Below are 23,625 nucleotides of genomic sequence, written 5' to 3' on the forward strand. Positions count from 1 at the left end.
GACAATAGTTGTGAACTTTTTTGTAAATCAAAGAATTGGGCTAGAAATATGAAATAGAAAGACAAATACAAGGAACCAAAAAGGAATGAAAGAAATGGTCAAAGTCGTTAGTCAAGTCATAGGTGATTAACTGGACATGTTTGAACTTAATCTGCAATTTTATAATCCTTCCTACCTTAAGACCAACTTTGTTAGCCATTTTGGAACCTCTCTTATGATGTCCATTTCTTATTACTTTTCTTCTACCTAGCTGGTCAAGATTTAATCGAGTTTGAATTGACAAGTTTAATTGTAAACCTTCTATTTTTTTTTATGGACTATTATAATTAGTTTTATTGATAAGTTCAATATATCAACTAAATCAACTTACAGATACTAAGCATGGACCGAGGGTGTTAAATAGGGGTGAAATGTCAAAAGGTGATTGTATGAATATAAGTAAGGTGGATGCAAATTAGGAAAGTTCCACTAGCAGAATTTTAGCAAGTGATATAGCATAGAGAGTTGAAATTAGAGGACAGTATACATCATGAGAGTTTGACAAATGCATGCAGAGGAGAGTGACTTTGGCCCCTAGGTTGAATTCTATACATTTATCAGAAGCTTCTTGTGTTGGTAATGAATAATCTTTAGCCGCAATAGTTGACAGATATCATAAGATGCATAATTGCATATACAATGGAGAATTGAAGTTTCATATAAGCTATTGCAAATGCAACAGAAGGTTAAAAGATTTAGTACATTTTGAATTGAATTCTGATGAGTTTCACGGTGATGAAAAAACTAGATGATATATGCAAAAAGGCTATTGATTTTCAATGTGAATAGACATTTGGAAATATTTGTTCTCCTACATGGACCCATGCATCTGAATCCTTATCAACACTCTTCTCATATCTCAGCAATATCCCAAATAGTATCTTCCCCTGTTCATATGTAAATCGTAATAAAAACAAAATCAGTCCAGAGAATGTATAATGGTTGTTACAATTTAAGTTTGTTATGGCCAACCTAACCTTAACTCTCCTATACGCCGCTAAAGTAGCCAAAGGTTCGTTCGACCTTTGCACCTTGTCACCTTGCAAATATATGTTGATCAGTTGGCACCTATTGCAGCCACCAAATGACTGCAAAAAGATGAAGCCAAAAGGACGAGCACACAGATGGTTAAAACCGTCTCACAGGCTTGGCTTAGCTTAGCATGATGCATATATAATTTTTTTTCCCCATTAATATCAACTAAGAAGTAAAGTAGTTGTATTTGACACTTCAAGGTTCTACAGTTGCCAGAACTCACCGTGAAATATTCGCCTCCTATCACAAGACTCTTCCATCCATCTTCTGCATATGGTTCACCGCCAGATATGACAAGGTTGGGTCGGAATCTCATTGTACTTACTTCAGTCCTCTCTCCATAAGACCCTTTTTGTGTGCCTTAAATTGATTCGTAAACCGAGCTTCAGCAAACCTTTTATTTTAACTAGTAATTAAAATACAGAGAAGAGGAGCCTAGACATACTTGATCTTAACCGGTTATTTAAATCAGCTACACTTTCCTCAGATACCAGCAAGAGCTGGGCTTCGTTGACGAAATTCAGTTTGGCATCAACATCTTTGCAAATCCCTGTATTAGAATTCCCCTTAGAGCAGGCGTAACTCACGGCACAAGAATTTCTTAGCAACGTGCAAGATTGACCAACAGCATCACTAAACCAACTGTTGACTTCATTGCCATAACTTTGGACTTCATGCCTACCCAAACAACGAAAAATGTTTACTGCTTCAACATAAGCTAATCTCTTCCATTGTTTGCTTCGAACTATTAAGAGGAACAAAATACTAGTTGCAATTACCATACTCAATGCATAGAAGTCACACCAGAAATGAGAAAAAGCACAAACCTTTGAGCATGTATGTCTATTTCATCTCGCATGCCAATACTCATATTGGGTTTAAGTTTAATCTGCAGTTTCTCTTTGCAACGAGGTGACTCAACAAATAGTATTCCCAACTTGAGATCAATCAATGTTTTGATATTGCACATTTCTGGAATCTAACATTCGATTACAGTTATCATAGAATTCAAGTAAAATAACTACAGGGGAAAAGGTATAATAACCTCCCACCAACCAAAGTTAACATTGAAGAATGTAACTTTGGAGTCAGCATATAAATATAAACGTGATCTACCTTCTTTTGTGTAAGGATTTCACCACTGGCACTCCTAAGAAGCCACTCTCTATCATGCAGTAGACCTAAAATCCACAGCACAAGAAAATAACATAAGTATAGTAACAGGAAAAAGAATACGCCACACCTTTACATCATCAAACTTATAGTACTACCTGTGCTTGTCAAGGGCCAATGATCAGCACCAAAACCTGTACATGACTTTATTGGATAAACCGTAATAAATTTGAGGAAGTACAGAGGTGTGGTCTTTTCAGTTCCTGCAATTGGCAACGAAGTACAGACTAAATAAAGATAAATAAAATAAAGAAAAGAATAAGACTCATTAGAGAAGTAAGAGCATTTAAATTACAAATGCTCGCATTCTGCAACCATAATCAACTTGCATAATTTTTAATAATCAATTAATGAGAGGGTAGAAAGAGATATTGTGGAGCAAAAGATAACCTTTGATTAAAGGGGGAACAGATCTCGCTCTTAAAGCACACCCATTTGAAGGAAATGAGATGAATGACCTCTCAATGAAATCAATGAATCTCTGAATACCAAATTGTAAGAAAGGCAGAAAACAGTATTTCAGATGAACAGAATATGAATAACGTAAGAGTAAATGCTCACAGCTAAGACAATTTATCAGATTTTCCACTCATCATCACTCAAGGCAATGGCACAAAACCAACATACTTCATAAAGTGCTAACCAAATGAACTGAAAGATGTAGGTAGAAGTAATATTGGGTAAAACAGTACAAGAAATTTATAAGTAGAAAGTCTATCCAAAGCAAATGTGCCTCATTTAACCAACCAAAAGTTGTTCAATATAATTAGTAACTTGGAATAAAAATGAAAACTTAGGGCTGTAGAAGGCAGGTTGCTTAGTATTTCGCATACTCGAATTTATTTATCAGAACATTAGGTAATAAATAAGACAAACAAGGGAAAGTTAAAGATAATGCAAGGGAGGGGATAGAATACCCTGGCATCTTCAAATGTAGACATGTAACCAAAGGATATTCTAACAGCACCAGTCGGTTTTCCATTTAAAATATCTTGATCATCCCAGCAAACATGCCCAGCCTTTAAAAAATCAACAACAAATCATGAAGTGCATATATTGGGTACTTCATCTTTGAGACAAAGAATGAGATCCACCTCAATATTTGAAAGAAGATCTGCATGTGATAAACCAAGGTACTTTGCACAGGCACCAGGATTGCAAAAGCATCCTGTCTACACAAGAACAGAAGAAAGAAGAGAAAAAGATAAAGTGAACTGCAAGTCATGTGAGAGCTTTGATGTAGGTCAGTACATGCATAGAGGTTTTGTTGAGAAACAGAACCATAATGTTCTAGGAAGAGCAAATATCAGTGGATTATACATCAAAAGAGCTTTGAAAAGATTTCCTAGCAGCTGAAAAAGTGGTTACATAACCTATATGTCCATCCAAAACTTTTTTTAAAAATATTCATGAAATACATATTTTGCCTCTAGAAAATATGGTCTTAACACTCTTACCCGTAGCTGAATTCCTGCCAAAGATGCCAAATTTTCCACTTCACGATAACCATACCATGTCCCATCTGGTCTTTTTAGGTTGAATGAAACTATTGGACCCACTTTACCAGGTAATATCTGAAAACATTTAAATTAGATTGCCATCATGTACATAATTGCCAGGAATATGTAACCCGAAAACTTCATAAAACTGACCTCTGGAGTGTTTACTCCATAAATTGTACAAACATGTTCTCCATTTTTGTGCCTTAAAGCCAAGAGTGTTTTCCTCACATAGGTTGCCAGTGATGCTGTGTGCCTTGCATGCCAAAAGAAAAGCTCATTTCAGAACATAGCTCCATCTCATAAGACACCAATTTAAAGATATTTCTCACACACCGGGATACAGAAGACATGGTTAAAGTATTGAGTACTCTGAATCCATGATGAATTGATGCTATGCTCAAGAATGATACTGTTCCATCCTCAAAGAACTCCTCAACACCTGCTCTCCTTTTAAAGAAGTCTATGTCAGCAATAGCAGCAGCAACGGTGCCTAGAACAGTTAACGAACAACAAAATTAGTACTGCTATTAAATTAGAAACTACAGTGAACAATGGAATTGGTAACAAACCTCCACCAAAGTAGGCCTTCCTTAGTAGTTTTGCAGCTTCTGAGAGGGGGCAAAAAAGAAGGAACTTTTGTTAGTTTTCTTTTCAAAATAAAGGAAAACAAAACCTGATGACACCTGAGTCCTACTAGCTTATAATAATTCTAGTTTCTACATAAGGCAAGAGTGGAAGAAAGTAATAGCAAAAGAATTCAACTGATAAAATGAGGAAAATAAAGGATAACCTCCCACATCTACTTATTACCATTTTTAACAATTAGTGCACCAAGGCCAGTTGGGTACCCAAACATCTTTAAAAATTAAAACAACAAAAAACCAAATCAGCACAATAATCAAGCGTCCGTTGTAGTTTAGTTAAATTAAATGGATGGTGTTTGGATGTACCTTGTAGAATGAGATGACGAGAAAGTCTGCCTTGTACTTGGTCAAATCTGGCGGGTCTGTTGCACATCCTTTAGCAGCATCAATCAGAACAAGCCAGTGGCCTCTGTTTAAACATACCTTTTCAGATAAATGTATTACAAAACCAATTTCTTTTAGCAATATAGCAATAAAAGACAGGAATGTAAACACAAAGACGTAGTGACATGATCACGAAAGAATCATCCAAGAATAACACTCTTTAAGCAAACGAGTGCTCCAATCAAAATTGAATATAATGCAACTTGGAAGTAGAGCAAGGCCAAGGATAGAGAATCACACTGCTCAAAAGTTAAATAAGGAAAAACTTAAAATAAAGAACATACAAGACTTTAATTAGTAAAAAGTGTGTTTTCCAGTGAAGATAGATAGTGCAGAATTGATTGTATAATCAGTAATATATATATATATATATATATATATAAATAAGTGTGCCCCCACTCATAAAATCCTAGACCCACCAATTTTAACAACACTGTCTAGCAAAAAAGTACAAGAACTTCTATATCAATTGCAAAGAGCATCTGTTAGAGAGAAGAAAAAAACACCACAACAATAGGATTTTTCAAATGAATTTACCTTTGAGACAGAGAGCTGTCCAAGATACTCTCTGAATCTTCCTTCACAATATTCACCAGGTCAAGGTTGAACTTTTTACCCGAAAAGTTGCACTCAGACGGAAAAGCAAATAAGTTGTAAATATTTCCTGCAAAAAATCTCAAAAGAATCAGTTAAGTAGATGCTACAGAACATTTTAATCAAAGAACAAACAGATATGGTTTTCTAAAAAAATCATGAATAAAATGAAAATTTGAATTGATATTGAAATATTGAAGTCCGCCAATGATTTGCCTACAACTCTGTACTATATCATCAAAATGATCAAGTATACTCCAAATATTTTTTATGGTTGATGTCATCACAATCAAAAGCCTCATTCCCTCAAAGATCACTCATTTTCCCGTATTTTTACCTCTTTTGGGTAGTTCAAACTTCACTCTGAAATAGAGGAGGAAAGACATGTATGTAAACCATTCTAGGATTGTAGTCAAACATAAAGAACTACCTGCTGATCCTTCTTTTAGCATTCCAGCTTCACTTCTTCTTTGCACAGGGTTGTGTGAGATTTTAAAGGCAGATTGATGGCTTTGTGAGTTGACATTACTATCAGTATCTTCAACATCTATAGCAAATGCTGCAGCTCCCTTTCTGAGTGCATATCTTAAAATTATTAAGTAAAAAGATATTCACAAAGTGCTAACTTTCACATTAGTAGTTAAATAGATGTTCAAAAAATGAATTTCCAGCTACATTATAAACTGTGCATTTGGATTACCAAATATAACGAAATCTATGTTTTAAAGACAAATGCTTTTCTTGGACAGATGATCACATTAACTAATAGCATCTAAACATCATAAGTAAACATTAAAGCATGTTCGGAGTAAAATTTATTTTGCCTCAGCTTATCACAGACATTTATAGGATGCCACTGGTAAAAGAAGGATACTCTCTAATCCCAAGTACACTGTTATGGTTCTCCATTGTATACATAAAACTGCTCTGATTGCACCATGGAAAGGTCTCCCCGACAAGCTTCAGAGCCGCTGTTGCCCCAGAAGTAAATATGCAACTGTACTCACTTGGGGATGCATTAAAGAAGTCAAGCACCTATACCCAAAAGCATAAACAACACAAAAGAAGCAAAAGACAAGAATTACTTCACAATCTACTCATTGAACAAGTATTGGTAGGCTGGTAGCAACTGCACTTTACCTGCTGCCGGGCTTTTTGAACACAGTCACTACTACTCAAGCTGCAGCTGCTTTGGCTATCTATTGATTTCATTTACTTAAGGAATCCACTTATCTATCCAGTCAAGAGAAGCCAAGAGATATAGTACATGCATTCATATGATAATTTTACTTTAGAATACATGAAGCTCATAGGGTATTTAGAGAAGTAGAAAAAAGAAGCTAAATGTCCAATCTTTATGAAAGACATCAAACGGATAGGATTTTACTAAAAATTCTTGAGGTTAGCAAATTGTATCACTACGAGGTAATGAACACAAGGCTTTAGGATACGAGGATTTCCATAAACAGTAGAATTTAGTTGTTTGAGAATTGCTTCCATTTGAGATTCCGAGTAGAGAGTAGCTCCGGCATGATCCAAATGCACAACACCTACACAACTCTTAAGCTCATCATTGGTTTATCCTTTCCATAGTCTACTCACTATAATTGATCAAAATTTTTGTAGAAGCTGCGTCCTTTATTGTTCATTTCAAAGATTTTCCCAAAAAAAAAAAAAAAAAACTGACCATCCAAACGCTTGAACTCGGTGGCTCTAATCTGATCTATATTTCGAGGGGCATTTGGATAGCCGTAATCCTGGCCGAACTCCTCCAAGAAATCTTCTTTCTCTGAGCACACCGCCATAACACGCAACAGAGAGGAGAAGTAATTTACTGAGTCAGATGACAAGCGCAACAAGCAAATATTATTTTTATTTCAAGGAAGAAGATCTCTGAAGATGATGACCACTGACCAACTGAAGAATCAGAACAATCACAAAAAGACGGTACTGCCGTACTTTTGTTTCCACGTGCCATAAATGGGCTCCTTCAAATCATGGACTATGTTTTATGGGTATATTTGCAATTTGGGTTGGCCTTATCTATTCTCTTCAATCTTCATTACTAAAATGGGCTTGGATTTTAATTCGATCCAATATTTTAAATTCCAAATTCAAAATTAAATTAGATATCAGACTATATATGGATCAAAATAGAATTTGATGGGGCACGCAATTCAGCCCAATTTGTTGGGAAATTGACTTAGTAATTAAAAGATTTTTCAAATTTAAATATTTTCGACTAAAGTCAGTCAATTATGAATAATTTATATTAATTTATGTGTTTTGTAATTCTTTTTTTTGAGCACCTGTTTTGTAATTCTTTAATTTGTCTGCTAGGATCACAAAACAAGTGTTATTAATTATGTAATTTAAGTTGAGTTAATTTATTGTGATCCTTTACCTGTTAAGATTACAAGACAAGCTTGAATTGATTATGACTTTATTATGGTTCTAAATCAATTAAGGTTATAAGATGGACTTTGCTTATAATGCAATTTTGGACGTCAAACTTTTTGTGATTCAAAGTAAGGGTCACGTGGGTGATGCAAATGTGGCGTAGGTAGTTTGATCTAAATGTGTGCGAAATTAAGGATCACAAAATGGCACAAAATTTCAACTGCCCTATCGCCGACAAATCTATTGTATGCACAATACTTATTCCACAACAGTTGAAAAACATGCATGATAAGACCTCTATATCACTTCACTACATACATACATACATGCTTTATTTTTAATTATATTCAAGAATTTAACCCTAACCCTAACCCAATCTCTCTTCAAGGGCCACTGCTGCTTTCATTCTCCTCCTTTCCTTGTTTATCTATAATCATTCCTTTGTCTCCCACGGAAACGACCCCATTTATCATTCCATTTTTTTTTTCTCAAAATAATTTTAATATCACATAGATAAATTTTGTTTGACATATATTTTAATTAGCTATCAAATTAGTAAATTATTTAAATTATTTATTTATAATTAAAATACACTACGTCAAGTCTTTTTTCCTTTTTCGTATCATACCGGCTAGCTAGCTACTCGAAGCATGAATTATGATGGATAGGAAGTTGGACATCAATAGATGTATATAGGGAGGATTTGAAATGATGGAGACATGATAGTTGAATGTAATTATTAGGAGTTTAATACTGTATATATAATGTGTGTCAATAATATATTAAATTATTAATGAAGAGCAACAACTTAAAGAATGTTGATTAATGGGGACATTTCATGATCATCGGTAGTGGGTTCCTACGTACGATAGAATGGTTGCTTGTGACTCCCATTTTGCAATGCCAACTCTCAAACATATAATATAATATTAATTAATTAGCTCCCATTATCGAGCTAAAGGCCGGCCGGGGTGTCAACAAAACACTCACTTGTCTTGACTTTCTTGCCAATCAACTGTTTACTTATTCCATTGGTTAGGGCATTAGTTGAACAGTCATACTTTTTAGTCCTCAAAACTTTGTGGGCAATAGTACGTTAGTTGTCTTCTTATGTATGTATGTTCAAATGTTGTGTTACGTTCTAAAAGTTATAAAGAAGATTGTGTGGTGTACAGTGGTTCAATTTGTTTCACTAAATTAAATACTATACATTCATAGAAGTGATTAATGGAGTTTTATGTACGTGATTATTGTTTTTCTAATTTTCTTTTTCTTGTATTAAAAAGGAAAAAGCAGTACAGTGTGTGCTCCAATATTCAAATAAATGTTGTATTCACTATTTATAAATAGTTTATTCAATTCTCATCATGTATTATGCAGTTAGGGGTGGATAATATAGTGTTACATATAGGTTTATATTATTATTCTCTTTTTAATAATCCAACCGATATGATGCTGCTATAAATGTAAATTTTATTTATTTTTAAATGATCAATGACGATTACTGGTCTATAACATATTGTTTCTCAGTCATATATAATTTGCAGTTTTATTCTAGAATTGATAAAGACAGTTAAATAGTTAACTTTCATCAACTAGCTAGTAACCAATAACAATAACAAATGGCCACCCAGCACCCATTTAAACATCATTCTTTACATTTAACAAAACTAACAAACTAATTAAATAATAATAATAATAATAATAATAATAATAATAATAATTCTATCTTGATCGATAGTACAGTGTAGTGTAAAGAATACAATGACTATTCAATAAAATTTAAAGATGAGAATAAAATCGTTATTCTCCCAAAAATATCTAAACATAAACACAAAGAAAAGGGTATATATACACTTTCCCTAACAATAAAAGAATATAGACACTAACATCATATCCCAAAACGCACAAAATTAAAGGATGCCTGCAGACTATTGGGTGTTTGGTAAATGGTTATTAGCTGATTAAGGTAATGAATTTGACTAGGGATGTTTGATAAATTAATTGTTAGTTGATAGCTGATTGGATACAAAATGTTTCAAAAAAACTTATTAAAAAAGCTACTTTGCGTCAAAAAGACAGACGGCCGCTGCGCTGCTATGCTAGCTGGTTTCTATCTCGTCTGATCTTTTATAAAGCAATAATTCATATTCCCATTATTCTTAATTTTTAATAAGCTAAGGTTGTTTTCTGGTTTCCTAATCTCGCACGTAAGTTAATTATTGGAATTATCTTACTGCAAACACTGTTTAATATATACCATCCAATAATTACATACGGATACTTTAATTTAATTTGCTAGCTAGTTGAGGTCCTATGATTCCGTCCTATATATAAGAATTGATGCCATATACGTTTGTCATTGTACCTACATCTATCTATCTATCTATTAAAGCTCTGATCTGATAGATTCCTTTGGAATTTTCCTTTTTTTCGTTTATTTATTATTCCTATAACATTATCATGTTGGCTTTGCTTCACTCATATCTAGGCCAGGAGCATATAAATGCTTTTTTTTTAATAAAGATATTATTAACTTCTGCTAAACATATAAAGATGAGGATTAAATCTACTCTGCAAAATTCATTTAGTTTACGTACACAATATATTATTTGAATTAACTTATTCAAGACGACAGGCTGCAGGCAGGCCTATATAATAAGTGATCATTTATTAATTAAAAAGCATATAATGAAGTTGAAAAATTGTACAATTGATATGATGTATACATACATAGCATAACTCATCAGCTATAGTGATGGATGATTTGATCCAACATTATGTTGTCATGAGTCAATGAGTTAATATAATGTCGACCGCATACCATCAATTAATTATATATGCGCATAGGGTACATAATTGTTGGCTAATTAATATAATTGGCCGGACTAAACTACTACAGTGGTGTACAAAATTAAACATAAATTCACGTGCATCATCCTATCCGATCCGCTCATGAAGCAATAATATATAATTAATTATATCATGAAAAATTGACGAATTGGGCATCGTATGAGCCACCTATATACGGTATATACATGAGACTGGTGATGGCCTCTTCCAACCACTCCTCCTCTTCATCCTGCTTTGCCTGTGTAAATTATATATATTTAATAATAAAAAAACACATTAATCAATTTATAATAATTGTATTACTAAGCAAGAATTAAGAATAAATATCTAGGTACGTGGTATATTATATGACTTTTTTATACATATACACACACAAATGCATCATGCATGGTATATATTAAACGTAGGAAAGGTAGCTTTATTCGATCTTTATATATTATATTCATAGAAGATAGATATGATGGAGGTGAGGGAGGGCGGAAATTAATTAAGATACTATACCTGGAATGGATGGTCGTAATATAAATCTTTGGTTTGGTGATGAACAATATTATCCCTGGACTTGATGACTATGTCATCATCCCCATCTCCATCCCCGCATATCTCATTATTCTTCGCAAACCTTCCTCGGACTCTCACGCGCTTGTCCGCTAAGGTTTTCCGACAGGCATACTGCATCATCATCATAAACAAGCTAGCTAATGAATAATAATTAATATAATCAACTTAATTCACATTACGTACATAATATTATTATATTGTTATTTAATTAATTAATCATATCCCATAAAATGCAACCTAGCTAGCTAAGCCCTAACTACCTCAGATCAGCTCGTACAAATTAAATAAAATACTATATAATACAGACCTTGATTGTCTTGTTGAAATTCCTTTGGTTTCTTTTCTTTAGGTATCGAAGAATTCTGTCCTTCCTTTCTTCTTCAGAGTACCTTCCTATCTTCATTGCAGGCTGCTCTTTTAATTTTGGACTAATTGCCTCCCCTTGTATTCCCTGCATGCATGCGCCCACCCAACCAATTTTAGGTTATATATATAATTTGTAAATCAATATTATTATTATTATTATTATTATTATTTATATATGCATGTACATGCACGTTTAATTAATTAGATACAACCAAGGAACTTGTAGTCCAGTGACACCAAGTTGCCCCCTTATATGGAAGGTTGTGTGTTCGAGTCTAGAGTCTATATTGACTCTTTGTGTTTTAATAGGTCGAGAAAATAGTTATGAACAGATACTGTAGTATTAAAAAAAATTAATTACATACATACCTCAATATTGTAGGAAGGTGGTGGGCGCATAGGGTACAAGGACCAAAAATTGGAGTCCAATAATCCATTATTGCATTCATCGCCAGACTCAAACAGACATCCATAGCCGCCACGGGGAGCAGGAGTACGAGAAAATTCACGGGGGCCGATGATACCACAAGGCGGCGGCGAAGGCGACAGTAGCATGGCGGTGGGGGGCTGGTCGGAAACGTCGCCGAGTGGGTTGTGATGATGATGATGGTGAGGAAACGTTGAAATGGCGGCGTCCATTATTGGGCGCATCATGTTAAGGTGAATCCCCACGGCGTTATTAGTAGTGTCGTAGGCGGTGGCGCCGCCGCGCGCTGCCGCAATTCCGTCGGAGAGTATCATAGGAGTTGGGAACTGGCTGGGAAACATATGGTCGGAGCAGTATTGATGCTGTGGTGGAATGAAAGCCATTGATAGATGGATAGATATATATAAGAATTATATTGATAGAGAATAAAGAAATGAATGTTAGTGTGTGTTAGTTAAGGATGGTTATATGTATGGGTTTTATATTCCATAAGTAGTAGTTATTTATAGCTGATATATATTGGAAAAGGAATGCATGCCTTAGCCCAAAGCTATTGTACATTAGTATAGTACTTGCTTTATGTCTCTTCTTTCACTATTTGGTATTCTATTATTTATGCCTATACATACATACATGTATGTGTTTCTACTACTATTCTTCCCACTTCATTAATAAGTTGTGTTAATTTAACTACATGCATGCATTGCATGCACCACAATCATCATTACTTATATGATCCTTAGCTTAGCTTGTCAAATTATTTGAAGTGGAACCTCTTACACATGCATGCCCAAACTTATTTATTTTATCTAAAATTTGTTCAATTACAAAAAGTTTAATATAATAACATTAATTAAAGATGGAAATGTAAATTTCTTGCATAAATAAGATCATGGAATTGATTATGAACATACTGCATACATACACCCACTACATCAATACATAAATTTTTTTTTTAAACAGTCATGATTCTTTATAAGGAAAAATTATTATGTGGACCATGTAATATACATTTTTAATATACTAAAAAGTACATTATTTGATAATATATAAAAAATCATATACTATCAAATAATGTACTTTTTATTTATAGTTCACACAAATGTGTGGACCATGGTCCATGGAATACTGATTGCTTTATAAGGACATATCTATTCTATACTTTTCCAATATACTTTCAGTCCAAAATATTAATTCTCCACCACCAGGATTTGATCATGTGACTATCCATTTGAAATGGTAACAGATGTGTAATCACACTACATATATACTAGTTGGTCAATACATAATTTAATATTTCACAAGAAAATGGCCTTGGAAAGCGGGATATATAAGAACTGCGGATGGGAGACCCAAAAAAAAAAAAAGAAGAAGGATCGGATGGCATGATGATTGGCTAAACGAGTCTTTTAGGAGACAAAGACTGAAAGCCTGATGGAAAGGAATCTTGAATTCGATAAGTACTAATACTATAATTTAATTGCTATATATATATCCATATATATTCCTAATATAATAAATTAAACATATATAGTTAATTAGTTTGAACAAACATATATACACTAAGATACTATTATGTTCAAAATGATATTGCGTGCATGTCATGCGCGCGCTAGCTATCAATTCTTTCAAACTTAGGCCAATGGCTATAAGCATATATTCCTAATGTCGTCCTACATACAATTCCTTCCATCCCTATAAACCTACGAACTTTATATGTTAACTTTGTATTTATATTTGTCTGTCTTCTGTCTATATACATAATACATGTATATATAGCGTTAGCTTGTAGGAGAGGCATCCCCAGCCCCAGACCACCAGCATATGGCTCTATGCATGGAACATTTCACCTCCAACACCTACTGCATGCAACACTACATGTATACCTCTCTATCTTTTCATCCATTATATTGTATTATTCAGTTCCTTTCATCATTTTTTTTTTAAATTTGGTTCAGCTACTCATATTGTTAAGATTAATGAGAACACGAAGCTATAATAATGTAACAATGGCAAAAAATAGAGAAGAATTTACATGGTTCGGCAGTGTCTATGTGAGAAGCAGTTATTTTATTAATTATGATGATGATAAAACACCTAGAAATACATCTAACGCATTTATATGCATCTTTAAACATGTACAAAAAAAATACATTTACTGTACTGCAGCACGACCCACACTTCTGACTCTATTCCTTATATGAGATATATGATGATCCATGTTGCATTTATATAATCCCTGCATGTATTATATAATTAATTGGTAAAAGAAAAGAAAAGGGGGTTTTATATATATACGACCTTGACCATCACCAGAAGCAGACTATAGCTAGTTTCCACAAAAAGTGAAAGGCAAAACGTTCCAGATTCTAAAAGTACTAGTTGAAGTTGAAGTTGTAATTGATTCCCCAATCTCATCCAATCAAACTTCTGTCACCCCACTTGCACACCATCCTTAGGCTCGATCACCTCCTTAATTGTTACTTTCTGTGTGTGTTTCATTATTTCATCTTCTTTAACCACACTCCCATTTAAACTACATAATATATGCCACGTATTGCTTTACCATGGCAATCCGACAGCATGTTTTCTTTTTCATTGCTCTCTGTTTCATATTCACATACATACATATTGTTACTTGTTATTTATTAGACAACCTAAGCAAGTTTTCAAGCCTCTAAAATCATATATGTTTAGATACAATTAAGTATTTAGGCAACTCATAAGTATTTGAATGCAGGTTTTTTTTTTTTTTTTGAATACTACTGACTCTATTACAATGTACTATCTATTCATAACACATATGCATTTTAGTTGACGTTTTTGAATGCAGGTAGTGTTGTTATTATTTGACATTTCTATGATTCTATCTACAGGATGGATGAAAATGAGTGTGTAGTTAGGTTGATTTTTTGTTTTTGTTAAAGTAGAGGTGGTTAAATAATACGGAGTAAATGATAGGGCATTGGAAAGCAGTGTAGTGATGGAAACAAGGTCAAACTATTCTTGGTATACATACACTTGCTTTTTAAAGTTGTACAGCAAGCATGCAGTTGCATTCAAAGATTTTATGAGAATTCCTAATCTTCCGGTCGCGCATCTAACTTCTTTTCTTCCAGACATGATTTCAACTGATTTGATATTATTAGAACCTAATCCAGCAGAAAGTAAATAATGCTCAGATGGAATAAGGACTGGCAGTAACTCATTGCTAGGATAGCTACTTTTTTATTTTATATAATATATTTGTAGTCAAGAAATCCTATTTTGTGAGGTTTTCTTACTCTTTAATCTTAATTATTTTCAGAATCACCAACTATTATATTATTACTATTTACTAACCTCATTAGTCAAGTGAGGTAACACAATATTTTAGAATCTTTTGACACTAAATATCTATAAATTTCAATATTCTTTGGAAAAGAGTTATACATATTCTTTTCACTTATTATTCAATAGTCAAAATAAGAAAATTTATCTAATACTCAAATATTATATAGAATTGAGTAAAATCTTATAAAAACAAGATCCAATAAACTATTGCCGACATCTTACTTAATTTGTAAAAAAAAAAAAAAAAACAATTAGTAATTGAACTGCTAATGAAATTATAAAGTTGAAAGATTAGAGAGTTGAGAGTAAAATTTTATGGTTTAGGTGCGAACAAGGTCATGTTGGTGCATGTTGTCTGGAAGTGAATCTTTAGATTAGATATATGAGGGCTAAAAGCTAAGGATGGCAGATCCTTTATGTTTACTTTTTCCTATTCAATTCCATGTGGTTTTTAAACTTTAATTCTTTGTTGATAGACGCGCAGACTGAGTACGGCATTCTTGTTCTAGTTGGGGCACACAGTATTCTTGTTTTATGTCAGAGACTACCTTTGTTAGTCTTGAGAAGTAACGAACGAACCTCAATCCAAGATTTGTTAGATTTTCCAAGTACAGCTTCAATTCTTTGCACCCTACTGTGGGGGCATGTCAATCCCTTTCGTCAAACTAAGATCGCACAACTTTTCCTACTTCACATGCTCCTGTAAAACCCCCACACCATTACTCATTCTCCATTGCCACACCTTTTCTTTTGCTTCTAAACCATTCTGTATTTCATTGCTACCATACATAGAAACTTACATGTTTCCCACCTGGACTTTTGCCTATCAACATTTGTTCAAGATTGAGAATGGAAACGGCTTTCAGTAAATAATTTCAAGGAAGAAATTTACTTCACAACTCTCGTCAAATGCCAACTATTGGCGCCCCTACAGCTGCTTTCAGACTCACGGCAGCTAATGTATATACAGGAAGCCCGAATAAAATGGTAAATAATTGAAACACAACCATGTTCTTCATAAGCTACATCATTCATTATCTTCCCAAATCTCTTGTGATGCAACTCAACAAGTTTTCTGCTGAAAAGTGAAGAATGCGTTATATCACCATGCTGTGGTTGGAGATTTTGGATAAGAATTTCTACCATTGCCAAAATGAAACTGCAATCCTAGGAGTAAAATATAAAGGGAGGGATAAATATACCTAGAACTAAAGTTCTATCGTGCACTGCGGTTAAGTAAACCTTGGAACAATAGATAGAGATCCTTATTATCCTTGCCAAAAATCTCTTCTGCTTTTCTCAGAGTGTCCTGCAATTTTTAGAAGAAATTAGTAATTAAATTAGAAGCACTTATTCAATAAGTGACAGTTAAACAAGAAAAACTAATGTTAGTTTTTTTTTTTTTTTTTTTTTAAAAGCATATTAACAAAAGAATCTAACGTTAATCACCTCACGAGATTGCCTATGTGAATTAAATTCCTTTACATTTGCCAAAAATGCACTGAACTGCTCATAGGATAGACGACTCCTGCATCAACAAGAAACAGAAACTATAAGCAGAAAACTCCCTCAAAGGTGCAAAAGGTGATTGAAGTAAAAACATTGATATTCACCTGGCATGACGAAAGAATTCCTTCCCATCAATTCGCGGAGTTTGAGCTTTAAATTTGTAAAGGTAAAAGTAAAAAATATAGATCAAATGTGATTAAATCAATTTGCAAGAAACCAGCCAATTACTCCAAGCTTTAAACAGCACAGTTTGAAACTACACGTGTTCAGTAGTCACTTGTACCTGACATAGGAGGGCGTACCCTTGGAGGAGAGTTTGCCGCTGAAGATTGCTGGCTTGATGGAAAAAACGATGACATTGAACCCCGTCCTTCATATTGAAATTTGGTGGGTGAAGTGGTACCTGAGGTTCTATGAGGAGATCCTGCAGCAGAATACCGTCTAGGGGACACACTAGCAGATGCTACTTTTGGAGTTCCAGTTGGAGTTAGTCTAGGAGTTATGTAAGGAGTCACAGAAAACCTTTGAATAGCTTGTTTTGAGGCTGTGGATCAAAGAGTATTTAAAAAATTTAACATGATTTCAGTACATCACAATAATATGCAAAAGAAATTAGTCTGTAACAATACCATCATCAGTGACCCCTATGCTCTCTTTAGACCCATTATAGGGATGTTGTGTGATGTAGCAATTAACAGCTTCATCTGAAAAGTAGAGCATTCAAGGTGACAGCCCATTAGAATACCAGCAACTGAACCTAGACATATTTTCTAGTAGGAAAGACATGTATCACTGTTCACTGAACAAGAGCACATAGCCCGTAGTACCAAACAAGAGTATTTGAAGGGTATAATAAATCAAGGCTAAACTTACCTTTTGCATGATATGGTTTTGCAACTGATTGATCATAAGTGCCAATATCAACAGTTTCAGATTGCTGGAAAGGCACACAAAGAAAATAAGTGCTTAGCTCATGGTAGAAACATTTCTATGTTTAGAAAAGAAAGGTCACCTGCAAAGGCTCATATGAATCGTAAATGAGATGAAAATAAGAACTAGTATTGCAATCTTACAGTTGAATTGTCATCATTCAGAGATTGCATCAATTGCCTCTTGAACGTCTCCAGCTGTAAACAATTAAGTCAGCTTCGGACCAAATATATAGCATAAAAGCTAATTTTAGAATCCAAAGAAAAGATTAAACCACATATATGGATACACTAGAGATAGATTAAAAATTGCATGTTTCATATTCACTATCAAGAACAGATGACCTTAAAAAGTGTGCCTAAGCATAGAAAGCTTCAGAGAGGTAGGAGAACAACAATTGAAAGGGAAACAATTATAAGAGGGCAAAAACACTCTCTGTGGTTTGTTTGCATTAAGTAACGACAATAAGAACTATCAACAATCTTTGCAATATTCAAGTTAAAGCATTTATGCATTTTATTTCTGTCAAACAGAGTGTAAATTGTAAAATACAACAAATTGTATTTGATAGTTTGTTTAATAAATTGTTCCTATGGAAAGACCATAAATTTTCAAACATCATTCAGACAAAGCAAACAAACCTCCTACTACAAATTCTGCGGATAGACTGCACATATAAATATTTAAAATAATCGTAATGTTAAGGACAGCATTAAACATTGCAAGTCGCATTCTAAAATAGTAGACAAGTGTAACAGTACCTTTTCTAAATCACGACCAAGCTTCTTTGCCGTCAAAGTGAGTGAATTTTTCTCCTTCAAAAGCTTCATCTTTAATTCCCAGAAGTTGTGAAACAAACAAAAAATGCCATTACAATCTTACAGATAGATATACCAGGAGAAAAGGGGGAGCTTTTGGAAATGAAATGCTACATACATTGTCTTCGCGAGTGATTTTCAATCGCAATTCGGTTTCCTGATAGGCTTGCTCGAGGTTGGACACCTTGTCCTCGAGCTCAACAATAGCACGGTCTTTGTGATGAAGCATTTCGCGAAGCCGGCCCACCTCGGACTCGAGCTTGGTCACGCGGGACGCGATCGCCATTGAAGTGATCTTCCGGGCCAGATCCAACTGCTCATAGGGGTCCGTCGGAATAACCGATAACACCTCGTCCGACAAAAGGAAGTCAGCGCCAGTGGCCACAGTTCGACTACTTTCGATGCTGCTCTGAGACATCCCCAATTCCTAAACCCTAATTTCAATATATTTGAAATATGTATAAACTAATTAAGGAGATTTAGCAAGAAGCGTAGATGATAATCGGAGAGGAGAAGAATTCATCGACGCCGGAGAATCCGACGAGAATTACAGTAAAGCTTTGGCTAAAAATTGAAAATTAATGTCGGGGGATTTGGTGGACAAAAATTGAAAATTAAATTATTGTGTAGTACGGATTTGAAAATATATTTCGGGTTTTCCCTCCAAAGCAAAGCGGTGATGGGACAGATCTGGGCTAGGCCCAGAAATTGGAAATGCCCAATAGTAGCTTTTGATGTTGGACCAACAATGCAATACAAATTTAGGCCCATATTTGTGCCTACCTTTGGGCTAGACATTGAAGAAATAAAAAAATGCCGAAACGTAATCAAATGCCGAAAAGATCCCTCATAACTCTTATTAATTCAGAGCCACTGAGTCACTGACAAAGCTCAAGGGCTCAAGGCCGTTTAGCCGTTTACTAAATAATTTTTTTTATTTTTTAAATTGAAGAATTGAATAATAAAAAACAAAAAACATGTTGATTAACACAATTTTTTATTTTAAAAATTATAAGCATTCTCCAGTTTTCTAGAACATTGAGAACTTTTAAATGAAAAACATAATCATCCCTAGTCTATTTGGCTATATATCATATTAACAAGATAGCATAAACACATATGAACAAGAAATAATTTTGGAGTCCAGACTGTTGCGATCGCATACTTTTTATAAAAGAATTAGTTTTTTTTTGGTAATAGATTGCGTGTTGAACATGACAATCGATGTTTTCTTACTTGAAAAGATAATTTTTCAACAATGTAAATGTCCATTTTAATCCTATTTGAAAGGAACAAATTTTCTAGTGAAAATTTGATGAAAAATCTGCCGATTTTTTCGTCAAAAATTGTCAACAAATTTGTAGAATTTATTTTCTAACGAGAAGTTGACTGAAAAATGATCATTTTTACAACAATAACAATAATTGTTGATCAAAATTACAAAGTTTAAAAATTATGGACCAATCTTGCAAATACCACAATAGTTCGTGGAACTAAAAATGCAAAATATTCCTTTCCACCTCAACTTCAACCACCTCCATAGTCAAGCTTGAGTTTCTCAAAAAGATAAGAAAAATAAATTATTACCACGAAAGGGTATTGATAAGTGGTGTATTGGGAAGTGAGCTTTTGTCTTTTCTTGGCATCAAATTAGGAGTTTTTTTAGGGAAAATTAGGAGTTTTTTTTTTTTTTCTTTGAGAAAATTAAGAGTATTGTTAGGAGTGTTGTTTTGTGGCTTTGGCTTTTGTGTAGGAATCTTTTTGTTTTCTGTAGGAATCTTTTTGTTTTGTGACATTTCGTATCAATCATTTTGTTTTGCTTGTTTTGTCTACCTTTTGTATTTTGTTCCTTATGCATTTGTTTGTAAGTTTTTTTGTGTCATGACATATGTCAAACTCATTCGGGTTGAAGTAGATGACAATGAAAAATGAAAATGTGAAACTCATTTTGGGTGAAGTAGATGACAATGAAAAATAAAAAATGACTCGGTGAAGTAGATCAACTTCAAATTTATAAAATAATCAATAATCAATGTCGCTTCCATTGGAGTTCGATCTCAATCTCATGATCTTTCATACAGAATAGTCACTACATGCCATTTAAATACGATGTGATTGACATGCCTTAACTAGAAAAGTTGTTTTCTATGTCAAATGGTAAGAAATAACTTATCATTCTTGTTGTAAAGGTTTCTAATTATTATATTATTAATGCATTTTACCTTTCAAAAAATAATAATAATTTAATTTGTTTTTTAAAGAAAAAGATGATATGATTCAACTAACAGTCTATAACATGCACACACCAATGGTTTTGCAGCCACGCATCCGAGAAATTGGCAGTAGCTTGAGTCAATTATGATTGAGATGGGGCAGGACTAGCAGATTAATAGGCTATTCTGTGTGTATAAATAGATAGATGTGTATGAGAAGGCAAAGAGTGTGAGTGTGTTCTGAAGCAGTAAAACCTTGCTTACTCCTCCAGTTTTCTGCACTCTACGTCCTACTAACAATCTAATTGTTTGTACGTGGAGTGCTGCATTATTATATATATTAATTATTCTGAGATTCTGAGATAGATAGATAGATATGATGATGGCAATCTGCAGCACAGAGGTTGCATTCGTTATTATGGTACTTAGCTTGGGGGGTTTGATTTGTTATATGATGCTTAAATTCAGCATGTCCTCCGATAAGGATCCTAGGAATTGGCCAGTAGTGGGAATGATGCCCGCGCTTCTTAAGAATGTTCACCAACTCCACGAGATGGCGACTGCTGTTCTGAAAAACAGCGGAGCGGAGGGACATTTGAGTTTAAAGGTCCAGCTGGCTTTCCTAACTTGAGCATGCTGGGTACCTGCTAACATCCACCATGTCCTCACCAAAAACTTCTCCAACTATCACAAAGGACCAGAGTTTCGAAAAATATTTGATATTTGTGGAAGATTCACCGTAAAACCACCCTCTCCGTCTTAAATCATGCCTAATTCTACACCAAGTTAGAGACAAATGTGTGGCACAAGGTATATATGTATGTATAAGACCATCTATCTATCTATATCTATCAAGTTTTACCTAGCTCAGCTCCATCCATAAATTACAAATTTCGAGGTGCTGTATGTGTACGTTTTATTATATATGCTTATCTTATATATCCTCAACTAATATAATGTAATATTGAAACCCTACGTAACAGGTAGAGAAAGGTTTGTTGCCAGTTCTTGATTGGTTCGCAGGGAGCGGAGTTTGATTTACATAACAAGACGTTTTTCAGCGCTTCACCTTTGACACCATCTCTATGCTGCGCTCCTCCTACACCATGATCCTCAAAGTCTGTGCCTTGGCTTGCCTGCGAGAAGGCCTTCAATCATGTGGTGGACGCCATTCTTTACAGGCATATATTTCCAGAAAGCTGCTGGAAGTTACAAAAGTGGGTGGGGATTGGCAAAGAGAAGAAGCTTACTCAGGCATGCCACGCTTTCCATGAATTCGTATACATACTCCGCCATCAAACGCCTAGAGCTGAAGATGATATCGATGACCACAAATATTAATAACTCCTCCGACTTGAGCTGCAGCTTGTTTGCCGCTTACGTACAAGAATACAAGCAGCAGGAACAAGTGATCACTGGTTCATCAATGAATAAGTTTGTGAGGGACACTTTATTGAATTTAATGTTTGCAGGGAGAGATACAACCAGCTCAACTCTCACTTGGCTTTTCTACCTTCTTGCCCAAAACCCATTGGTTCAGGCAAAAGATTGAAAACAAATTGAATAATCTAAAACAAGAAAGAGGACAAGAGGGCTTTCAAGGTGGAAGAATGCGGCAAGTTAGTGTATCTACACGCTGCTCTTTGTGAGTCCCTCAGACTATTCCCGCCGGCGGCCATTCAGCACAAGGTGTCGGCTGGGATGGACGTCCTCCCTAGTGGACATCTCGTCAGAATCATACTCTTATTTTATTCAACAGGAAGGATGAATTCAATATGGGGCGAAGATTGCACGGAGTTCAAGCCTGAGAGGTGGATTTCAAGCAAAGGATCGGAAGAATCAAGCATGAGCCGTCTTACAAGTTTCCGGCATTCAATGCCGGACCCCGGACTTGTTCAAATGAAAATGATTGCAGCAATTATTCTACACCATTACGAGTTTCAAGTGGTGGATTCTCATTCAGTTTCTCCCAGTGATTCAATCGTACGTCATTCAAGCTAAGCATGGCTTGAAAGTCAAACTTACCAAACGCATGTAGTATGTAATACATACATGCTGCATATATATGACACGTATGTTCGTTCTACTGACTACTGTTCTATACTAGTCTTCTATTCTATGCAGTATGCTAGCTTAAATTTATGAGACAGTAATACTAAATGCATGTAACGGCACTTCAATTCATAAGACTCGTGTTTGTTTGTTATATGTAATTTCTTGAATTTGATGATAAATCGAATTGGCAGATGTCATATATAGTTACATCCTAACAATAGAAATCATTCTTGCACTGTTTTTGCATTAATTGCCCACTAATTACCACTAGTTGTGAAACTAACACTTTTCTTCATACTCTTGAAAGCCTTTAACAGATAACCCAAACTTTAGCTTCTTCCATTGAACAATATAATAACCAAAACAACTTAAATTACATTTTTATTAATAATTTTAATTATAAATTTAAAATTAATAGTATGCTACAAATCGAACAATCGTTATACCCTGCACCACGGTGCACATAGCAATGTGCACCACGTACGTAAAACTACGTCGTTTCGGTGTTAGTAGACGCGGACGCGAATGACTCAGGGAATTCATTATCTATAATACACATAATCATTATCTATAATACACAGAACGTTTGCCTAGAATACACATAATGTTTGCCCAGAATATTGACACAAAATACACAGATGTTAGTGGACGCGAATGACTCTAGAGAATTCATTATCTATAATACACATAATCATTATATAGAATACACAGAACGTTTACCTATAATACACAGAATGTTTGCCCATAATACACAGAATATTGACGCAAAATACACATAACTCATCCTCC

The 23,625-nt window shown here is 34.4% G+C and overlaps 3 protein-coding genes and 1 pseudogene across 4 annotated transcripts; 1 reads left to right on the forward strand and 3 right to left on the reverse strand.

Moving 5' to 3' along the window:
- Positions 1 to 674: 674 nt before the first annotated feature.
- On the reverse strand, positions 675 to 7,284 carry LOC116021132 (molybdenum cofactor sulfurase). The gene is made up of 22 exons (XM_031261742.1): positions 7,059 to 7,284; positions 6,823 to 6,921; positions 6,512 to 6,570; positions 6,246 to 6,406; positions 5,802 to 5,956; positions 5,315 to 5,441; positions 4,700 to 4,802; positions 4,560 to 4,605; positions 4,319 to 4,357; positions 4,083 to 4,239; positions 3,900 to 4,002; positions 3,705 to 3,821; positions 3,342 to 3,419; positions 3,165 to 3,266; positions 2,638 to 2,728; positions 2,346 to 2,450; positions 2,191 to 2,255; positions 1,902 to 2,053; positions 1,520 to 1,752; positions 1,298 to 1,434; positions 1,017 to 1,127; positions 675 to 926 (listed from the first exon to the last, which is right to left on the reverse strand). Exons 1-22 carry the CDS (start codon positions 7,174 to 7,176, stop codon positions 816 to 818), a joined length of 2,469 nt encoding a protein of 822 aa, XP_031117602.1. The 5' UTR covers positions 7,177 to 7,284; the 3' UTR covers positions 675 to 815.
- Positions 7,285 to 10,460: 3,176 nt separating this feature from the next.
- Positions 10,461 to 12,442, reverse strand: LOC116020865. Its single transcript, XM_031261422.1, has 4 exons — positions 11,921 to 12,442; positions 11,493 to 11,636; positions 11,126 to 11,296; positions 10,461 to 10,862 (listed from the first exon to the last, which is right to left on the reverse strand). The coding sequence occupies exons 1-4, from the start codon at positions 12,359 to 12,361 to the stop codon at positions 10,755 to 10,757; spliced, it is 864 nt and encodes a 287-aa protein (XP_031117282.1). The 5' UTR covers positions 12,362 to 12,442; the 3' UTR covers positions 10,461 to 10,754.
- A 3,712-nt stretch (positions 12,443 to 16,154) lies between these two features.
- Positions 16,155 to 19,157, reverse strand: LOC116019230 (uncharacterized protein At4g15545). 2 transcript variants are annotated; one of them, XM_031259378.1, is made up of 10 exons: positions 18,687 to 19,157; positions 18,512 to 18,580; positions 17,894 to 17,947; positions 17,694 to 17,757; positions 17,450 to 17,524; positions 17,104 to 17,364; positions 16,925 to 16,970; positions 16,761 to 16,839; positions 16,514 to 16,620; positions 16,155 to 16,386 (listed from the first exon to the last, which is right to left on the reverse strand). In XM_031259378.1, exons 1-9 carry the CDS (start codon positions 18,984 to 18,986, stop codon positions 16,528 to 16,530), a joined length of 1,041 nt encoding a protein of 346 aa, XP_031115238.1. In that variant the 5' UTR covers positions 18,987 to 19,157; the 3' UTR covers positions 16,155 to 16,386; positions 16,514 to 16,527. The 2 variants fall into 2 exon arrangements, with proteins under 2 accessions (XP_031115238.1, XP_031115239.1); XM_031259379.1 differs by having other exon boundaries at positions 16,155 to 16,389.
- Positions 19,158 to 21,157: 2,000 nt separating this feature from the next.
- On the forward strand, positions 21,158 to 22,819 carry LOC116020569 (annotated as a pseudogene).
- The last annotated feature ends 806 nt before the right edge of the window (positions 22,820 to 23,625 follow it).

Source organism: Ipomoea triloba, chromosome 5 (genome assembly GCF_003576645.1).
Source record: "Ipomoea triloba cultivar NCNSP0323 chromosome 5, ASM357664v1".
In the NCBI taxonomy this organism is placed as follows: Eukaryota; Viridiplantae; Streptophyta; class Magnoliopsida; order Solanales; family Convolvulaceae; genus Ipomoea; species Ipomoea triloba.